Source organism: Balaenoptera musculus, chromosome 18 (assembly GCF_009873245.2).
Source record: "Balaenoptera musculus isolate JJ_BM4_2016_0621 chromosome 18, mBalMus1.pri.v3, whole genome shotgun sequence".
NCBI lineage: Eukaryota > Metazoa > Chordata > Mammalia > Artiodactyla > Balaenopteridae > Balaenoptera > Balaenoptera musculus.
Genome location: NC_045802.1, coordinates 51,034,485 through 51,052,739, shown reverse-complemented (window position 1 = coordinate 51,052,739; position 18,255 = coordinate 51,034,485). Strand labels below are relative to the sequence as shown.

General features: G+C 36.5%; 1 protein-coding gene across 12 annotated transcripts in view; it reads right to left on the bottom strand.

Annotated features, from left to right (window-relative positions):
* The window catches only part of SCEL (sciellin), a 133,457-nt gene that overhangs the window by 42,736 nt on the left and 72,466 nt on the right, over positions 1–18,255 (bottom strand). For 3 of the 12 annotated variants that reach the window (XM_036831207.1, XM_036831206.1, XM_036831209.1), the window contains exons 13-17: positions 14,372–14,431; positions 6,741–6,800; positions 6,320–6,379; positions 5,089–5,148; positions 1,144–1,203 (exon numbers count right to left, since the gene is read on the bottom strand). In XM_036831207.1, coding sequence (XP_036687102.1) covers positions 1,144–1,203; positions 5,089–5,148; positions 6,320–6,379; positions 6,741–6,800; positions 14,372–14,431 — 300 coding nt within the window. The remainder of the gene's footprint in view (positions 1–1,143; positions 1,204–5,088; positions 5,149–6,319; positions 6,380–6,740; positions 6,801–14,371; positions 14,432–18,255) is intronic. The other 9 variants (XM_036831215.1, XM_036831210.1, XM_036831213.1 and 6 more) reach the window with 4 other exon arrangements.

Sequence of the window (18,255 nt, the reverse complement as noted above, 5' to 3'; positions counted from 1 at the left end):
GTGTGGCCATGCCCATTTCACACTGCTAGTGAGGATACAGCCAGGCCCAGACCCCCATCTCTGGACTCTGGTCTGATTCTCTTTCCTCTCTCCTGTGCCATCCCTCTGCTTAAGAAAAATAAATCAACAAATGAAAGTATCCCATCCATCCTGAAAAAACAACTGTGCACCTAATGCATCAAGGCACCTGCATTATATTAGAAATCATTTGACCAAAATCTTAAACATTTTACATAAAAGATCATGGGGGTTCCATGGTTTTTCTTGAACTACCATTGATACATTGATACTATAGCAGTGTCAGTCTGCTGAAATGATGATTTAATAATGTTTTTAAGCATTGGTTAATGTGAAACAAAAAAAGAGGGGCGTATTCAATCTTGCCCTTGCACACTTTTTCCTGTTCTTGGGTTCACTTTGATGAGGTTACTGAGGTCTTTGGAACTTTAAACAAAAAAGCAAACAAAAACATAATAAGTAAAAATGGAATTAAGTCAACTAAGTACTTTGAAGGATATATGTGCTCAAGATGAATTTTGCGATTAGGTTTTGAGAGAAATCAATACCAGTCTATGCCCTTCATTTAAAAGAGTAAAAATTTTAAATAGAGTGTGTGTGTGTAAAAAAATAAATAAATAAAAGAGTAAAAATTTTGACCTCCATACAAATCATTGGTATACTAGCTCAGTTTCCCATTTACTATCAAAATAAAACCATAAAATTAGGGCAAGATTGAGTTAAAAAGATCAATTCTGGAACTATTTGCCAAAAACTCTCGCCTGGCCAGCCCCTTTCAGTATTCTACATAATGCTATAGCTATAATTAAACTATATTTTGTTAATAATTTTCATTTGTAGTGCCTTTTTGCTTTAAAGGGATTTTATATCCATTATTGCACTTGATCCTTAATAATCAAATGACAAAGGTGGAACAGACATTATGATCCTCATTTTATAACTAAAGAAGCCTCAGCTCAGTGTTCGAGGGACTTGCTCCAAGGCACCCAGCCAGTAAGTAATGGAGCTCAGACTTTCTGACTCCACAGATTTTTCAGCATAGCTTCTCTAATGAGAGCCACAAATTGATGCAGAATTTGATGCACAAATTGATGGGAAGGAAGAAAGATACGATATAATCCTCACCCTGGGTTACTTCTGTTTACTTCAGGGGTCACTTTGATGAGATAGTCAAGGCTCTGGTCCCTTTAAAGCATAGAAAACGTGATGAGGTTAATGATAGACTAGAACCAAGTTGATAAAACTATTCATTATAACTCAGGAACAGTATAAACACTCACTGAGATCATGCCAAAGAGTTGAAGATTGTTAAAGGTACGCAGAAGTATGTAGGGATTTATATATCTCTGAAACACATTGAGACTCAGTGAGACAATATTTTAATCTTGGAGCCATTAGGGCCACTAGCAAATACTGAACTAGGACTCTATTTTGATTCATTGAATGCTATGCTCTTAGCCTTTTCCAGGTGCACTAAACATATTTTGTAATAGTCTGTATACACATTTCATGGAACATTCCACAAGACACAACTCTACCCATCAACTTCCAACATGCTGTGGGAACTTTGGAGAACACATATTTTGTAAAATTGACATTCATTAGCAGATTTTCTATTTAAACACTGGATTTAGATAAGTATACCAATTTGTTAAAGTCCATGATATACAAATCTGGTATCTGCTGCTGGTACTTATAACTGTGTGTTAAAACTACAAATTTTGACTAGCTGTGTTGGCAACAAACAATAGGAAGATTAAACTCTATAAAGTTCTGAAATGTAAGCTATATTTACTATAATATAAAACTCCGTGTAGTCAGTGAAAACACGTCAGTAATTTATGATTACCCTTTAGTATATCTGCTTCTGATTTTAATGGAATTTTGCTTTTCCTATTGCTTCTACATGTGTTTTCCACATTCGCAGTGCCAGCCAAAGTGCCTCTGATCTACAGAGGATACCACATGCGTAAAGAACGTCCACAGAAGGCACTTTTACACCCTGGATCCCCCTGCCCTGTGGCCCTGCTAAGATCGATCATGAAATCTCTGAGGTTGCGTCAATGCAACATCAAAGGTATTGATATTTGGAAGCAGCTAGACATTGACTCAAGTTTTTACTTGTATGCAGATGTCTGAGAATGTGTACATCCCTGCTAAAAGCAGCAATAAAAAATTTGATCCTTTTTCATGCAAATAATGAAACTATTAACCCTGAAAGAGACAACCATTCTACCCCAATACCCTTTGCTGATTTTTTTAACCCTTTGTTGCCTGAATGAGATATGTGGAATTTGAATGCCAGTGACTGAGAAAAAAAATTCCCAGGATTCTGTTTCTAGATTTGAGTACTCAAAAAGAAACCCCACAACATTAAGCACTGCAACTCCAACCTTGTAATATTTGTGTTGGTTGTGTTGTCAAGACCTTGATCTCTTTAAATATATTAAATAGAGCACATATCAGTATAAGGTTCCCTAAATTTTAAAGTTCATATAGTCAAAAAAGAAGAGTGTGCTATTTAATGTAGTAATGTAAAATAATATTTTGAGCTCAACTGTGGGAAGCAATGCCTCATAGTGTATATGTCTTCAATATTTATGCATTCTTTCAATCCACAAATAGTTATGGAAGGCCTACTATGGGCCCCAAGTTATGGGACAATACAGATGGGCTTAGCCCTCAAGAAGCTTCCATTCTAACTTGATGAGAGGCAGGCAATATGCAATCAAATGTATAAATGAATGCCACATTTCCAGATAATAATATATGCTATGAAGAAAGTAAAAAAGAGTGCCTGGTGCCTGCAATGCTGGGGTTGAAGGAGGGGGTGGTGACTTAATTATATTCAATGGTCAGAAACGATCTCTTTGAGAAGGTGACAGTATGGGAATAGAGCTTCCCAAAGTGGGAATAGCATACACAGAAGTGTTAAGGCAGAAGTGAGCCTGGAATAGAAAAAAGATCAGTTTGGCTGGACTTTACTGAACATGTGAAAGGCCATCGCTAAAGTTTAGAACTTTATTCTACCTGAAATAAGAGAACATTGAAAGTTTTTAATAAGGGAGGGAGATGATCTTATTTTACTTTTAAGAGATCTACAGAATTTAATAATGCTTGGTAAAGGAAAAAAAAAAAGATCACTATTGTCCCTAAAAGGTCCCAGGAAGCACACACATACACAACCATGAACATAGGTACTCATATACACACAAAAGCACATGGATATACTCACACATATATTTAGGCACACACAAGCATGTGTACACATGTACGCCATCAAACACACATTTTCACTTGTTTGCACAGACACACACCTGTATGCACTCACACATGTAGGCATACACACATGAATGCACACACAAGCATACACACGATTGCACACATCTGCATGTGTGTATACACATGTGTACACATAGGCGCACACACACACAGCCCAACCTATGAAAAACAATAGGTGATGATTTGAAATACTCTTTTTAATAAAAATTAGAAAGGAAAAACATGAATTTTTCTTGGAGAGTCAAAGTAAATTAAATATTTGAACAGTATCTAAATTATTAAGAAAACATAATTCATGTGAATCTTTATTATTGCTAAAACTATTCGTATCTACTATGTGCCAGGCATGACAGTATTATGATCCTTATTTTGTAGGTGAGTAAACTGAAGCATGGGGACACAGCTAGCAAGTGACAGAGCCAGAATTTGAACCCAGGTCCTTTAGACTCCCTGCTCCCAACCTCAAGTTACCTCCCTGAAATACCCAGGTAGCCAAGGAAGTCAGTGCTTTCTTCTGTCTGTCGATGCAAAATTGTACACGTCTGCAACTCATAGGGTCACTGGGCCTGCAATCACACTGTGCTGCTGAGAACAGGACAGCCTGACAGCACGCACCAGCTTTCAGCCAGCCAGGCTCTGCTGACAGGGCCTGCAGGCATCAGTGACACATTTTAGAATCAACGCATAATAATATGTACTGAGTGAATGGAATGGAAAGGAGTTCAAAAGAAACCACATGGAATTATTTGGTATACTTTTCAGCAACACGCCAACAAGCTCAGTTTCAGATATGTTCCATCTGTTTTTTAAAAAATAAAAAAAAAAAAGCAAGAGGACATAAGCTTTCCAGATTTACTTGACAATTCATGGGTAGGGTAATTCGTTTACAAGATACACTTTGTTAAGCTCTTCATCTTTAAACATACACTGCACTATATACACATACCCACACTACACACAAACATAGTACACATGTACACACACAGTTTGTACATAAACACATCCACACACACTACTTACGCTCCCACATACACTTGTTTATATATGCTATTTATGCATACATACACATACACACACACTACTTATACATACACACATATATTTATATATATATATGCATTGTGATGGTTAATTTCATGTGTCAGTTTGACTGGGCCACAGAGTGCCCAGATATTTGGTCAAATATTATTCCAGGTGTGTCTGTGAGTGTGTTTTGGGATGAGATTAACATCTGAATCTGTAGACTGAGTAAAGCAGATGGCCGTCCCTAACGGCCATGTGCCAATTCAGAAGGGCATGTGCCAATTCCTTATAATAAATCTCTCTTTCTCTCGCTCTCTCTATATATTCTATTGTTCTGTTTCTCTGGAGAACCCTGATTAATATGCACACATACACTTATACCAACACACTTATACATATACACTAATATATACACACATTTATACGTAACACACTATTGACACATGCACATACACATACAGACTCACACACACACACACACACACACACACATACACTTACACACAAAGAAATAAATAGTAGAGAAGGGTAGTCAAATTCCCATTTAATTTCTCAAAATCTACCTTATAGCAAATGTCACCTGAGAATAAAATGCAAGAGGTCACTTCTGTGTATCACTCATATAGAATTGCTTAATATGATGTATTTGGAAAAAAAGAGTTCAGTTCGGTTTGAATTTCAATTTGCTCTCCTGAATGCAAGCACTCAGAATTCCAATGTGTTTATAAATGCTAAAGGAGAAATAAAAAGCTTTAAATTACTTACCTCTTGATATTTTTATTTGTTTCAGGATTCACTTTAATAAGCCCATCGAGGTCTTGTTTCCTTTGAATAAGGAAATGAGTTTTAATGAATGTCATTAAAATAAAACACTAATCAAGTGAACAATGATTGGCAAAATTAAGAAGTGGTAAGTATACACATTCTCTATCAATGTAATTTTTAAAGCTCTAAATGCAAATGAAAATTCTTCTCTTACATCTTGAGCTGAAGACCATTTAAGTTTCCTAATTTACCAACAAGAAACATATGATGTTTTTGTTTTGTTCTCAAAATGCATAAGTATACGTGAAACTTGTTATTTAACAAAATCAGCTTTGCCCTCAGATACATCTTGTTAGAACACCCCAGATGGGTGGCACTGAAGTAATGTTGAGTTAGATAAAGTTCTATACTGGATCCAGATAGAATGTAAATTTCCATCTAACAAATCAGATATAATTGCCTATTCTGTTTTTAAATAATAAGAAAATATAAAAGATGATAATAGTTTAACAATATGAAAAATAATTTTAAAAAAATATGTCTTCATATAAATGCAACCATTCCCCCTTTTAAAATATAATTAGATTATGGTGAATTATAAGAGCAAGAAAAAATACCTTACATGGTAGGAAAATTAATGACACTTCTTGGGGAGACACATGTCACCTCCATTAAAATGCACTGAGTAATACCAAAAGGGGCATAGCCCGAAACCAAAGGGGGCAGTAGAGGATGGCAGAGGTATCGTGATTGAGTACTGCTGCCTTGTCAACATAGCCCTGAAGAAGAGAAGTGATGGGGTGTTCTTCCTCCCAGTGTGTGTATCTGCCCAGCCCCTCCCCTGGGCTGCCTTCTGAGACCACCATCCTCAAAGAAGTTGATTTTCAGTAGTTTTAGTCAAGACTCACTCTTGGCTATCTTTGTCATTTTGGAGATCCACTTTTAAAATATTGTCAAGATTGTGCTTTCTTTAGATGCAAACAAATTCAATTCAGTAACTCACCCCTAAAACCAAATCAAAATCTGGGAGAAAAGGCAACTTACTATTAAACAATGGGGCAATTCTTCAAAAATAAGCAATCTTATTGGGAGCAAGGAGGAAAGGTCATGTGGCCTATCATTATTATCCAATTCCATGCCAGTAAAACATATTTCTAAAGTTAAAATGCCAAATCATTTTATCTTATTGTCACTTACAGAAATCAGATTTAAAGATACTAATCAGTCTTACCCAGTGGTGTTTTCACTTTCTTTGGGATTCACTTTGATAACATTATCAAGGTCTTCACCTCTTTAAAAAAATTTAGATCAGTTTCAAAGTATTCCTACAGTATTTTTTTATATACACATTCCATATTATTGATGATTAATTCAAGCTTTTGGAGAAGATTATTATACTGGTATTAAATTCATTTTTGTTATGAAAGTTACCTATCAATAATATAGTTAAGTTAATCTCTAGGATTCTATTGGGCTCTAGGTAAATTTAAATTTAGATAGACTCGCCAAAGTAAAGCTCAGGGCAGTAGAGTTCAGACACAGAAGAGAGAAGCCAAACTCAAAGATGTGACCCCCTTCAGTATACTGAGAAGATCACACAATTAACCCAGTAGAAAATAAGCAAGATTTAGAAACATCAAAGCAGTTCTCACCCTCTGCTAGTCTGATCTGTCCTAGCATTTGCTTTGATAACCATTTTGAGATCTTGGATTCTTTGGAAGAAACATGGAGACCTTAGGTCAATTAACTTGCATTCAATTTTTTCTGAAAACCATATAAATAAGAATGTCCCTGAAAGGATGTCAGATGTTTCCAGGGCCAACTGACCAGAGAAACTTCAATATAATTATCCCTTAGCTTATCTTTTTTAATTTCCACAGTAGTACTTGGTTTAAATTAGTTTAAAAAATCTTCGCCAACACACCTCTCACTTTGCAATTTTGTCCTTTCTATTTCTTAATTTAAATAGAAAATTTGTCTCATTTTTAAATTATTTAAGAAAATATAGAATAAGAGATTATGCAGTAAGTTTTCCTGCACTTACTTCAGTGCAACTCAAGCATGTGGTCTTATGGAAACAGGATTCATCATATTCTTTGCCTACTATCTCTGATAGGCCCCAAAGTGCAACAGTTCAACTGTGACAGAGGAAAGCATAACACTCCCATTTCCAACAAGGTGTAAAAATCTAACATGAAAAAAGAGAGCCCCATTATGTTAGGAGCTTTACTTTCCCTTTCTCGTTTTTGTCAGTCCTTTGATTAACTTTAAGACTTCCTAGGCCTTGGTTTCTTTATAACATTGGAGGGGGCAGGGAGAGCACAGCAACGGAGAGAGAAAGAGAGAGAGAGATTCAACAGTAGATTTTTCACAACAGCAGTAAGACGTTATCAGTACCTGAAACATCAGAAGTCTTTAGAAATATTTAATTCAAGTGGCTCTTCTCATGCCAAATGCTGATATGCTAACTATCCTACAGTGAGAACCCAACCATTACTCAGTTATGATTAAATCAATTTAAACGTAAAAGATCCCCCCACATCTCAGCTTTTGCTTTCTTTATTCTTTGAGGGTGGGTTGGTGAGAAACTAACTTTAATATATGTGTTGAGATATTGTCTTCCTTAAACATGAAAAGCATTCACATCAAGGGTGGAAATCAGATGATCAACATTTTAAATCTAAACATTTTGAAGATTTAGACAAGTCATTTTTAATAAAAAGTAACCTGGGAAAGGTAGAAATAACTCTTTGATGACCCCAGTACTTTATATGAGTTGACCACAACCAATAAAACTTTCACACGCCAATAGCTTAAAACAATTAGGGAATATGAAAGCTAATCTCTCTAAATCCCCCAGTTGTTCAATGCCATTTTCATCTGTCTCTGTCTTTCACTGTGATAAGACTGCTGACATTTGAGGGTCTTTCTGTGTAAGGAAGAAGGAAGGGAGACAGGCAGGGAAGAAGGAAAAGAAACTGTGGGCTCTCCTTACCACACCAAAGAGACCCATCCTTTCTGCATCAAAGCCCAGCTGCTATCAAGTTATACCAGCTTACAAACCCTTCTCTTTTCTCCTCCTTCCTAGCCCACACGATTGACTTGTGTTCACCCACTTTTCCTAATTTCCACCACTTGTATGGAACTTTCCAAACTTCATTTATTTATTTATCTTTTAATTAATTAATTAAAATTATTTTTAACATCTTTATTGGAGTATAAATGCTTTACAATGGTGTGTTAGTTTCTGCTTTGTAACAAAGTGAATCCTATACATATACATATATCCCCATATCTCCTCCCTCTTGCGTCTCCCTCCCACCCTCCCTATCCCACCCCTCTAGGTGGTCACAAAGCACAGAGCTAATCTCCCTGTGTAATGTGTCTGCATCCCACTAGCTATCTATTTTACATTTGTTAGTATATATAAATCCATGCCACTCTCTCACTTTGTCCCACCTTACCCTTCCCCCTCCCCGTGTCCTCAAGTCCATTCTCTACGTCTGCGTCTTTACTCCTGCCCTGTCCCTAGGTTCTTCAGAATCATTTTTTGGGTTTTTTTTAGATTCCATATATGTGTTAGCATACGATATTTATTTTTCTCTTTCTGACTTACTTCACTCTGTATGACAGTCTCTAGGTCCATCCACCTCACTACAAATAACTCAGTTTCGTTTCTTTTTATGGCCGAGTAATATCCCATTGTATATACATGCCACATCTTCTTTATCCATTCATCTGTCGATGGACACTTAGGTTGTTTCCATGTCCTAGCTATTGTAAATAGAGCTGCAATGAATACTGTAGTACATGTCTCTTTTTGAATTATGGTTTTCTCAAGGTATATGCCCAGTAGTGGGATTGCTGGGTCATATGGTAGTTCTATTTTTAGTTTTTTAAGGAAACTCCATACTGTTCTCCATAGTGGCTGTATCAATTTACATTCTCACCAACAGTGCAAGAGGGTTCTCTTTTCTCCACACCCTCTCCAGCATTTATTGTTTGTAGATTTTGTGATGATGCCCATTCTGACTGGTGTGAGGTGATACCTCATTGTAGTTTTGACTTGCATTTCTCTAATGATTAGTGATGTTGAGCAACCTTTCATATGTTTGTTGGCAATCTGTATATCTTCTTTGGAGAAATGTCTATTTAGGTCTTCTGCCCATTTTTGGATTGGGTTGTTTGTTTTCTTGATATTGAGCTGCATGAGTTGCTTGTATATTTTGGAGATTAATCCTTTGTCAGTTGCTTCATTTGCAAATATGTTCTCCCATTCTGAGGGTTGTCTTTTCATCTTGTTTATGGTTTCCTTTGCTTTGCAAAAGCTTTTAAGTTATATTAAGTCCCATTTGTTTATTTTTGTTTTTATTTCCATTTCTCTAGGAGGTGGGTCAAAAAGGATCTTGTTGTGATTTATGTCATAGAGTGTTCTGCCTATGTTTTCCTCTGAGAGTTTGATAGTGTCTGGCCTTAAATTTAGGTCTTTAATCCATTTTGAGTTTATTTTTGTGTACAGTGTTAGGGAGTGTTCTACATTCTTTTACATGTAGCTGTCCAGTTTTCCCAGCACCACTTATTGAAGAGGCTGTCTTTTCTCCATTGCATACTCTTGCCTCCTTTATCAAAGATAAGGTGACCATATGTGCGTGGGTTTATCTCTGGGCCTTCTATCCTGTTCCATTGATCTATATTTATGTTTTTGTGCCAGTACTATACTGTCTTCATTTCTGTAGCTTTGCAGTATAGTCTGAAGTCCGGGAGCCTGATTCCTCCAGCTCCGTTTTTCTTTTTTTTTTTTTTTTTTTTTTCGTTTTTCTTTCTCAAGATTGCTTTGGCTATTCGGGGTCTTTTGGGTTTCCATACACATTGTGAAATTTTTTGTTCTAGTTCTGTGAAAAATGCCATTGGTAGTTTGGATAGGGATTTCATTGAAGCTTTAGATTGCTTTGGGTAGTATAGTCATTTTCACAATGTTGATACTTCTAATCCAAGAACATGGTATATCTCTCCATCTGTTTGTATCATCTTTAATTTCTTTCATAGGTGTCATACAGTTTTCTACATACAGGTTTTTTGTCTCCTTAGGTAGGTTTATTCCTAGGTATTTTATTCTTTTTGTTGCAATGGTAAATGGGAGTGTTTCCTTAATTTCTCTTTCAGATTTTTCATCATTAGTGTATAGGAATGAAAGAGATTTCTGTGCATTAATTCTGTATTCTGCTACTTTACCAAATTCATTGATTAGCTCCTGTAGTTTTTCTGGTAGCACCTTTAGGATTCTCTATCTAAAGTATCATGTCATCTGCAAACAGTGACAGTTTTACTTCTTCTTTTCTGATTTGGATTCCTTTTATTTCTTTTTCTTCCCTGATTGCTGTGGCTAAAACTTCCAAAACTATGTTGAATAACAGTGGTGAGAGTGGGCAACCTTATCTTGTTCCTGATCTTACTGGAAATGGTTTCAGATTTTTACCATTGAGAACAATGTTGGCTGTGGGTTTGTCATATATGGCCTTTATTATGTTGAGGTAAGTTCCCTCTATGCCTACTTTCTGGAGGGTTTTATCATAAACGGTGTTGAATTTTGTCAAAAGCTTTCTCTGCATCTATTGAGATGATCATATGGCTTTTCTACTTCAATTTGTTAATATGGTTTATCACATTGATTGATTTGCGTATGTTGAAGAATCCTTCCATTCCTGGGATAAACTCCACTTGCTCATGGTGTATGATCCTTTTAATATGCTGTTGGAATCTGTTTGCTAGTATTTTGTTGAGGATTTTCGCATCTATGTTCATCAGTGATATTGGCCTGTAGTTTTCTTTTTTTGTGACATCTTTGGTTTTGGTATCAGGGTGATGGTGGCCTTGTAGAATCAGTTTAGGAGTGTCCCTCCCTCTGCTATATTTTGGAAGAGCTTGAGAAGGATAAGTGTTAGCTCTTCTGTAAGTGTTTGATAGAATTCGCCTGTGAAGCCATCTGGTCCTGGGCTTTTGTTTGTTGGAAGATTTTTAATCACAGTCTCAATTTCAGTGCTGTGATTGGTCTGTTTATATTTTCTATTTCCTCCTGGTTCAGTCTTGGAAGGTTGTATTTTTCTAAGAATTTGTTGATTTCTTCCAGGTTGTCCATTTTATTGGCATATAGGTGCTTGTAGTAATCTCTCATGATCCTTTGTATTTCTGCAGTGTCAGTTGTTACTTCTCCTTTTTCATTTCTAATTCTGTTGATTTGAGTCTTCTCCCTTTTTTTCTAGATGAATCTGGCTAATGGTTTATGAATTTTGTTTATCTTCTCAAAGAACCAGCTTTTAGTTTTATTGATCTTTGCCATCGTTTCCTTCATTTGTTTTTCATTTATTTCTCGTCTGATCTTTATGATTTCCTTCCTTCTGCTAACTTCGGGTTTTCTTTTGCTCTTCTTTCTCTAATTGCTTTAGGTGTAAGGTTAGGTTGTTTATTTGAGATGTTTCTTGTTTCTTGAGGTAGGATTGTATTGCTATAAACTTCCCTCTGAGAACTGCTTTTGCTGCATCCCATAGGTTTTGGGTCATCATTTTTTCATTGTCATTTGTTTCTAGGTATTTTTTGATATCCTCTTTGATTTCTTCAGTGATCTCTTGGTTATTAAGTAGTGTATTGTTTAGCCTCCATATGTTTGTATTTTTTACAGTTTTTTCCCTGTAATTGATATCTCATCTCATAGCGTTGTTGTCAGAAAAGATACTTGATACGATTTCAGTTTTTTAAAATTTACCAAGGCTTGATCTGTCCTGGAGAACGTTCCATGAGCACTTGAGAAGAAAGTGTATTCTGTTGTTTTTGGATGGAATGTTCTATAAATATCAATTAAGTCCATCTTGTTTAATGCATCATTTAAAGCTTGTGTTTCCTTATTTACTTTCATTTTGGATGATCTGTCCATTGGTGAAAGTGGGGTGTTAAGTCCCCTACTATGATTGTGTTACTGTCGATTTCCCCTTTTATGGTTGTTAGCATTTGCCTTATGTATTTTGGTGCTCCTATGTTGGGTGCATAAATATTTACGATTGTTATATCTTCTTCTTGGATTGATCCCTTGATCATTATGTAGTGTCCTTCTTTGTCTCTTGTAATAGTCTTTATTTTAAAGTCTATCTTGCCTGCTATGAGAATTGCTACTCCAACTTTCTTTTGATTTCCATTTTGATGGAGCATCATTTTCACCCCCTCACTTTGGTCTGTATGTGTCCCTTGGTCTTAAGTGGGTCTCTTGTAGACAGCATACATACGGGTCTTGTTTTTGTATCCATTCAGCCAGTCTATGTCTTTTGGTTGGAGCATTTAATCCATTTACATTTTAGGTAATTATCAGTATGTACGTTCCTATTACCATTTTCTTAATTGTTTTGGGTTTGTTATTATAGGTCTTTCCCTTCTCTTATGTTTTCTGCCTAGAGAAGTTCCTTTAGCATTTTTTGTAAAGCTGGTTTGGTGGTGCTGAATTCTCTTAGCTTTTGCTTGTCTGTGAAGGTTTTAATTTCTCCATTGAATCTGAATGAGATCCTTGCTGGGTAGAGTAATCTTGTTTGTAGGTTTTTCCCTTTCATCACTTTAAATATGTCCTGCCAATCCCTTCTGGTTTGCAGAGTTTCTGCTGAAAGATCAGCTGTTAACCTTATGGGGATTCCCTTGTATGTTATTTGTTGTTTTTCCCTTGCTGCTTTTAATATTTTTTTTTGTTATTAATTTTTAATAGTTTGATTAGTATGTGTCTTGGCGTGTTTCTCTTTGGATTTATCCTGTATGGGACTCTCTGTGCTTCCTGGATTTGATTGACTATTTCCTTTCCCATATTAGAGAAGTTTTCAACTATAATGTCTTTAAATATTTTCTCAGTCCCTCTCTTTTTTTCTTCTACTGGGATCCCTATAATTTGAAAGTTGGTGCATTTAATGTTGTCCCAGAGGTCTCTGAGACTCTCCTGAATTCTTTTCATTCTTTTTTCTTTATTCTGCTCTGTGGTAGTTATTTCCACTATTTTATCTTCCAGGTCACTTATCTGTTCCTCTGCCCCAGTTATTCTGCTACTGATTCCTTCTAGAGGATGTTTAATTTCATTTTCCAAAGTTTATTTCTTAAAAAATATGAAATCTCATCTTTTCCTGTAAAACTCATACAACCACTTACAGAGAACTGACTGCTTTCCCACTTCATCTGTTCCCCATTTGGAAAAAAATATCACCTGTAATAATGTTTGCACATTCACATTATCGTAATATGTTGTTAATAAGTGTTCAGTGTCTGAATGGAGTTTGTGATTGCCCACACTTTTTGTTATATAGACTTTGTTGTTTTCTACATCAGAGAGGGTTAAGAAGGCATACCACCGAGTTTGACTTGGAATGCTAGAATACCCATCTGTGCACAGCTTGGCACAGATCAATGGTTTTTAAAGATAACCAGGACAATAGAAATAATCATCATGTTAGGAAAAGGCAAATGTAATGACACACTGAATACAAGGTAAACAGCCAATCTGGAGAAAAAGCAGTAGAGACCTCAGAAATCTTTATCCTTTGTCATTCTTGATTGTTCTGGGATTTTCTTTAATGAAACTGTCAAAAGTTTGATTTCTTTCAACATGAAAAATAATGTCAGTAGTAATTCATTTTCTAGTATATCAGTGTCAGTCTAGAACTATAAGTTAACTTCTTTAAATGCTCTTTAAATTAATGGTTACTGATCATTAATTAATCTTTTTTATGATACAAAATAAATAAAAGCATGGCTTTTGACCTTGAGATGTTTACAAGTGTATCTGAGTGATATACATATGAAGTGACTCAATCAAGATTGCAACTGAAAAATGCCTTACTCCCTTAGAAAGACTTCAGTGGTGAGGAGCTATGCTCCCAGCATCAAAATGTCCTATAGTGAACATATTTAGTTCATAAACCAGCCTACTGTTCACTACTTGTAATGGTCAGTTTGATTTCTTTCACTTTCAGATGTAAAAGGGAAGTTAGAGACCATCTAGATCATACCCTTCATTTTATGGACTGAGGAAACAGAGGTCTCCAGAGGTTAAGCCACTTGTCCAGGGTCACCCAGATTGATGTCGGTGGCAGAGCCAGTACCAAGACACCCACCCATCTCCTGACCCTGATCAAGTGCCTCTTCCACCAGCCTGTCTGACTTTTGTCTTGAACAGGGGGTCTCCCCCAGGAAATGGCATACAGTTTAGGACTCAATCAAAGAAGCCTGTATGAGTCTCAATCTGAGATCAATCAGATCTTACCCTTTGCCATCTTTGTCTGTCCGGGTATTCACAACGATGAGATTTTCAAGGCTTTTGGGTCTATAAAACACAAAGAAATTCAAATAAAAGACTGCATATTGAAATAAAATTGTGTGGTATCTTGAAAGGTCAGATACAGTAAAAATTTTTCATGAATTGCTCATTTATTCTTACTGAATAGAGCAGCAGAAATCCTTCTGGGCAATCATGTCTGAACTAAATGTACAATACTGAGTGCACTGCCCCATCTGCTAGTACATTTTTATGCCAGAGGACATAACTCCCTTCCAGCTAATAATGTCTGAAAGAATAAAACAAGCAATCTGGGAGATAATATTTTCAGGTTAGAGACAGATGCACTTACATTTTCTCTGTTGGCTCTGCCTTAAGATTTGCTCTAAAGAGACCATCAATACCCTGATTTCTTTAAATGTATTGAACAAAAAGGCTCATCAGTGCTAATAATGGATACCTAACTCATAAAAACATAGATCAGTTTACATATAAGACAGGAAAAAAAGATGGTTAGGAAAGATGAGCTACAATTCTTGAAATCACTTTATTCCAAACAGGTATCTTCCTAGACTCAAAATTTAAATTGCAGTGGACCTTAAAGAAAAGAAAAGACAAGATACAGACTGGGGATCTACAAGCTGTAATAGGTTCATGGATGTGTTGTTTGGGTTCATGGAGTGTTTTTGTTTTTTATGTGGGCCAATATTTACAAAGCTGGCCATGACATGTAGACACCTGGAGTTTCAGGATCTCCTGAAAGTGTCCTGCAACTTTAGGCTCAAATTCTCACGTGGCAACATCAGCTGGAGCTGAGAAACAGTTGGGCTCTCCCAGACAGGGCTCTCCCTCTACATTACAGAGCCAGCTCCCTTCACTCATCTATCCCTGCCTGGTCCCAGTAGGCCGTGAAGTCTGATTCTTAATCTAATGCCACCTCTCTTTATAGATAAGAAAACTGACATTTGCTTTGTTTCTTCTTCACTTTGGTCCCTGCGCGTTTTGTATGTTAGTGTGCCAAGTAACAGAGAGAGAACTAAAATTGCACAGACCCCTAACACAAACCTCAATTAATATGATCTTTAAGTTATGCAATTACAAATGACTCATAATAAGGAGATAATGTTAACTAAGAAAATGAGTGGTTTTTGTAGTGGTTCAACTACAAGCATTCAGTGACCAAACCAAACTGTTTACATACTAATATATGAGTATTTCAGGAAGAGAAATGTGGTTATTTTTATAACTGCCTTACTAAACACTGGTGTGTGAAAATCAAAGACACTTCAACATTAGTGTCTTTAAATTGTAATAACCATTTATAATAATTATGAAACGATTTCTGCAAGCTTTTTATTCAAGATTTGTAGGACACTTTTGACTAGCCCAGTATATGGGTCCTCATGCTCAAATAACAAAGCAAATTCAGTAATAAAGCGAAAAAAGAGATGTTTTAAAATCTTATCTATTCAAGCTTTTGTTCATTTTGATGAGATTATCTAATTCTTCACTTTGGGGAGAGAAAAGAATATCTTACATTAGTAAAATCCTGGGGTAGATTCAGCTTAAAACAACTATTTCTGAGTTCTCTGAAGTTCACCGTATGTCCCACATTTGTCATCCACGAAAATCCTCTCTATCTTTCAAAGCTCTCCTCAAACACCCCTTTCGCCAAGAAATCTTTCCCAGTCCTTTAACTGAATAGAGTCCCCTACATTTTTGGAAGCCTTGCAGCGTTTTGGATTTTTGTATCTCCTTTATGGTACCTACATTGCTATACTTCGTAATATAGTAATGATACACTTGTCTCATGTTAATGTCCTTGCTTCTACCGATACTAGTGTACATAGAGACACAAACACACATACGCACACCACTTAAAATTTCGAAATGTATTTTATATTGGATCCTCTTCAGTGTTTAATATGGGGTTTTTCACACAGTAGATGCTTAATACAGGCTTTACTTGAATCAACAAATACAGGTACGTTGACTAATTATAGATTCTATCTTTGCATAATGTACTTGCACAAAGCAGCTATTGGAAAACACTCGTTTATCAGTAAGCCTGGCTTCTTTCTTGAATTCTACTCTCCCTTATTCCAGTTCAGCTACACTTGCTCTCCTGTCTCCAGACTTGAGAACTGTAAAGACTCTACTGACTGCTTCTTCAGGAGCTACTTGTTTAAGCTAACACCCTGGGTTCTGGAATATTCCTTAGAACCACAGGAGCTCAGCCCTCTCCCCAAGGAAGGCAGCTGCAGTGGTTTTTCATTCCTGTTTGCTCCTCACAGCATATCCTCTCCTCAACCCTTCTATCCACCCACTTCACCCCTTCTATCCACCCACTTCACCCCCATTTCTCTTGCCTTCCCCACCCAGTTTTCCAGTTCACAAGTCTTGGTTTTCCCTTCTTCCTGCTCTAGCCTCACATATTTTCCACACTTCCTCAATGTTCCTCTTTCTTCTCAAGTCATCACTGGTGTTGACCAGGAGGCCATGAGGCCAAGTAACTTGGTAGTTAGACATTCAGGTTCCCAAGTCAGGGATACCTGGATTCTAGTCAGGGATTCACCACTTATTAGTTGGTGACTCTGGGTGAGTTACCTAACCTCTTGCTCCCTCAATTTTTTTCATCTGTAAAATAAGAATACTAATTGTACCTACCTCAGAAAAGAACCAATAAGTTAATGAATAGAAAGTGATTAGGATTATACCTGGCATGTCATAAACTCTCAATTAATTTTGGCAATTATAGTAAACAGTTTCCAGTCAATATTAATTTTTTCATTTAAAAATGCTCATTATATTTATTTTTTAAACTGAATTTAGAGGCACCAAGACTCTGGCTCAGCCTTAGAGAGCTATGGTCGTTGAGTCACTAATGTGCTTAGAAGATGCCTGGCATAGCAGATCACCAGAATAACTACTGGAACAGTTCTCTCAGGGATCTGAAAAACTCATTCAATCAACAGCCATCACAGAGATGAATCGTTTCAAGTAATATTGCATATTCAATGGAAGAATTGAAGGCTGAGAATAAATATAGAAATATGAAAGTTGCTGACCCTGACAAAAAAATGGATTAATGTTCTATCCTTGTGTGGGACAAACACTACCCAGTGCCCTGACACAATGCTGCATTGTCATTTCTTATTTGAAACTCTACCTTCCAACACTGAGGCTACAAATCTGTTCCATGTCCCCAAGGGAAAGAGCAAACTCTGTAAATTTTAGCCCTAGACCTTTCTGACTGGTGAGTCACAATGATGAGATCAGGATTTGGGCTTCCACGAGAAAATTAACATAAATCATGAGAAGACACTCTGTGGGAAATTAAGTGAAATGGGGGCTGCATTCTGAACAAAGGAGTTGAGCTTTCAAAATGGCCTTAAATTGATGAAAGCTTTGGATATTAAATTTCACCATTGCATTTACAATAAATTAAATGCTCTTAGTCAGATAAGAGTAAGAGTTCATTTTTCAAAGGAGTATTACAAAGCAACTAAGATAAATAAAGCTATATCTCATCCCTCTAGACAGTCCACAGTAACGATTCTCAGCTATCGATGCAAAAGACATTTCCCCTGGCCCACGTCAAAGCAACAGCTTCTCCCCATGAAAAACGTATCTGGCTGTGGAATTCGTGCATCCTGGTGAGGGAGAGGGGACAGGAAGGTTAAACTAACTGCAGCTCTCACTGTTTTTGTTTGACTTGCGCCAAACCATAAGTGCCCTTCAGCATCGCTCACCTATCTCTCCCTTAAACACCCACCAAAAAACTATCCAGTCCAAAAAACTGTCCAATCCCTATTAAAAATAAAATATTACCTCAAACAAAAATAAGTCAATAAAATTAGAGATCTAGGCAC